The sequence below is a fragment of the Microtus ochrogaster genome, unplaced genomic scaffold, assembly GCF_000317375.1.
Source record: "Microtus ochrogaster isolate Prairie Vole_2 unplaced genomic scaffold, MicOch1.0 UNK209, whole genome shotgun sequence".
Lineage (NCBI taxonomy): Eukaryota > Metazoa > Chordata > Mammalia > Rodentia > Cricetidae > Microtus > Microtus ochrogaster.
The window spans coordinates 26,020-29,282 of record NW_004949307.1 but is presented as its reverse complement, the minus strand read 5'-3'; the positions used below and the strand labels follow the sequence as shown (position 1 = coordinate 29,282).

General features: G+C 65.4%; 2 protein-coding genes across 2 annotated transcripts in view; one reads left to right on the top strand and one right to left on the bottom strand.

The window, feature by feature from the left end:
• The window catches only part of Il3ra (interleukin 3 receptor subunit alpha), a 9,286-nt gene extending 8,196 nt beyond the window's left edge, over positions 1-1,090 (top strand). Inside the window, exons 12-13 of the mRNA XM_013355591.2 lie at positions 430-657; positions 753-1,090. Of these exons, the coding sequence (XP_013211045.2) occupies positions 430-657; positions 753-1,090 (566 nt within the window). The remainder of the gene's footprint in view (positions 1-429; positions 658-752) is intronic.
• A 668-nt stretch (positions 1,091-1,758) lies between these two features.
• Positions 1,759-3,263, bottom strand: part of Xg (Xg glycoprotein (Xg blood group)) — a 1,980-nt gene continuing 475 nt past the window's right edge. The window contains exons 2-4 of the mRNA XM_026778498.1: positions 2,278-2,453; positions 2,068-2,184; positions 1,759-1,859 (exon numbers count right to left, since the gene is read on the bottom strand). Of these exons, the coding sequence (XP_026634299.1) occupies positions 1,843-1,859; positions 2,068-2,184; positions 2,278-2,453 (310 nt within the window). The 3' untranslated portion in view covers positions 1,759-1,842. The remainder of the gene's footprint in view (positions 1,860-2,067; positions 2,185-2,277; positions 2,454-3,263) is intronic.

Below are 3,263 nucleotides of genomic sequence, written 5' to 3'. Positions count from 1 at the left end.
GCTGAGTCCCCCTGGGTGCTGAGTCCCCCTGGGTGCTGGGAGCTGAGTCCCCCTGGGTGCTGGGTGCTGAGTCCCCCCGGGTGCTGGGAGCTGAGTTCCCCTGGGTGCTGGGAACTGAGTACCCCTGGGTGCTGGGAACTGAGTTCTCCCCGGGTGCTGAATGCTGGGTGCTGAGTTCTCCCCGGGTGCTGGGAGCTGAGTTCCCCTGGGTGCTGGGTGCTGAATCCCCCGGGTGCTGGGAACTGAGTACCCCTGGGTGCTGGGAACTGAGTTCTCCCTGGGTGCTGGTACAAATCCGCGGGGCTTCCCGGGCCGGGGGCGCAGGGGCAGCGAGGGGAAATCCCCGGATGCGGGGATCGCGGGGTCACGGGGTTCCCGGCGTGCACCGCGAGTGCGGGCCGGGCGCCCGGGGTCTCGGTTTCCCGTGAGCCTCTGCGGAAGTCGCGGGACGCTGTCGGCGTTGGCGCCGGGTGATGACGTCGCGGAGGGGCGGCAGCCAGACAAGGAAGCGGAGTCGCGCGTCGCGCTCCTATGACGCAGGCGCCGAAGCCCCGCCAGGCGCCTGGCAGCTGCGGTCTACCCGCAGTGACGTCACCGCGCTCCGCGACGGCTCCCTGCTCCTCGCCTCGGCGCGGGCGGATGACGCGGACGCTATTTGTGCGTCGCGAGCGTCGGGGCCGCGCAAGCCCGGGCGGCCCGGCGCCTGGAGATGACGTCGCGGTTCGGGGCCGTCGCGGGGCGATGACGCGAAGACGCTGAGGGCGACGCCGGGCGCCGCGCTGGTTCTGCCCTGCGCCGCCGCCGCCCTGGCTTGGGAGATTCCGGGCGGACGGTGGCTGTGTCGCGGGGAGAACGCGTCATCAGGCGGCGACGCCGCGGTGGACGGGACGGGGAGGGAAGCCTGGCGCTGAGGCCGCGGCTGAGGGGCGGGGACTCCGGGCGCTTCCGGTGCGTCGCTGTCAATCAGGCCGAAAGCGACGCCTTCAGCCGTGTTGGTCGTGGGGGAGGGGGTCGGGCGCGGAGGTCGGGGCGCACGGGGATGACGTCACCGGAGGCGACGGCGGGCGCCGGAAGCGGGAACCGGAAGTGAGGGCCGCGGACGCGGAAACGGGACACCGCGGGGGAAAAAAGCAGGATCGGAACTCGGCGCCCCGGCGCCACAGGAAGTGACGTCGCCGCCCGGACCGTCACCGGGGTGACCGCGAAAGTTGGTGCGGGCGGAACCGGAAGGGGCGGAAAGGGGAGCGGAGGAGGCCACGCCCACTCTCGGTGCTGGCCCCGCCCCCGCGGTCGCCGAGGAAACGGATGCGGACTTCGGTGACGTCTCCATCCCCCGCGATGATGTCATCAACCGATGACATCGCCAACGCCACAGCCGCCAACGTCACCCCCAGCGCGGAGGAGGAGGCGGAGGCCACGTCACTTCCTGTTTCTTTGCTTTTTTTTCCTGTTCCTGGCCCCGCCCCTTCCGGACAGCACGCAGGGTTAACGCCATCATCCGGGAGGTCGCGGAATAAAACCGTCTTTTTCGATTTTTGTTTTTTTTTGCCAGGATCAAAGATGGCGGCCGCGTGGTCCGCGAGGGCGCAAAGGGAAGAAGGGGGCGGGGCCAGCGGCGGACAGGAAGCGGAGGGGCGGGGACAGGAAGTGGTGGGGGAGAACAAAGGTCACAGGAATAAATGAGTAAATGAACAAACGAATGAATGATTTCGCGGACGCGCCCGTCGTTTATTCACACCCGGGGGGTCACATGGGGTCACCGGGGTCACATGGGGTCAGGTGACGTCACCGCCCCGCCCGCCCGCGTCATCTTCGTCGTCGCCGCCGCCCATCACGGAGCCGTCAGACGGTGCCGGGGTCTGCGCGGGAGGAAGAGAGAGGAAGTAACAGGAAGTCCCGCCCCCCCGACCCGTGGAGGAATCCCCGCCCCCTCACTTCCTGTTACCCCCTCCACTCCCCCCCATCACCCCGGAGGGAAACAAAAACGTGAGGGACAGGAAGGGGCGGGGCCAGGGGCTCGGACACAGGAAGGGGCAGGGCCACAGGGACAGGAAGGGGCGGGCTCACCGCCGCGCCTCAGGCACGCCCGCCACCGCCCGGACCGGAAGTAGCTGACGCCGGCGCCCACGAGCGCCACGGCGACGACCGAGACAATCGGGGAGACGATGCGCGCCACGGTGTTTCCTGTGGGGGGCGGGGTCAGCGTGGGGGTCGGGTCAGGGGTCACGACCCCCGACCTGCGTGTGTGACCCCGACCCGGGGTCGCGGCGCACTCACCCTGGGCTCCCTCGCCATCACCGTGCGTGTCATGGCTGCCGTGGCCTCCACTTCCTGTCGGGGAGGAAAAGGGAGTGAGGGGGGGAGCGGGGCCGGGACTACATTTCCCAGGATCCTCTGTGTCCCTGACAGGAAGTCGGAGTTTGGGACTCCATTTCCCAGAGTTCCCTGGATCTCTGACAGGAAGTGGGTATCTCAGACTCCATTTCCCAGAGTTCCCTGGTTCCGTGACAGGAAGTTACCCTTGCAGGTGATGACTGGACCCCATTTCCCAGAGTTCCCTGGTTCCGTGACAGGAAGTGACCCTGGGAGGTGATGACTGGACTCCATTTCCCACAGGCCTTTGCGGCAGAGACAGGAAGTGGGCGTCTCAGACCCCAATTCCCAGCATTCCACGCCAGCGCCTGTGTGCATGTTGGGGGGGGGTGGAACGGACAGGAAGTGCTTCTTCCCGAATAAATTTGCATACATGAATACTAAACGGGAAACCCCGAGGCCTCTGTGCCTGGCATTTGCATAAATCGGTATGCGTGAATAATTAGCTCCACCCCCAACGGCACACAGCGGCAGAGGCACGAGGTCATTTGCATGGTGCTGAATGAATCTGCATAAATTTGCATGCACGAACACCCAGCAACCTGGGGCTTGAACATATTTGGGGTTCATCTGCATAAATTTGAATGCATTTGCATACACGCCCACTCTGCCCCCAATGGCACGAGACCATTTGCATGCCGCCGAATAAATCTGCATAAATTTGCATGCGTGAATATCCAGCACAGGGAGACATGAAAATATTTGGGGTTCGTTTGCATAAATTTGAATGCATTTGCATGCACGCGCACACTGAGCTGTCCCCGCATTTGCATGGCCCCCACATACGATTTGCATAAATTTGCATGCGCGATGGGCTCTCACCTCCGAGACCGTCGGTGTCGCTGGGTTGTGGGCGGGGCTGCGGCTGTGGGCGGGGCCTGGGCGGGGGG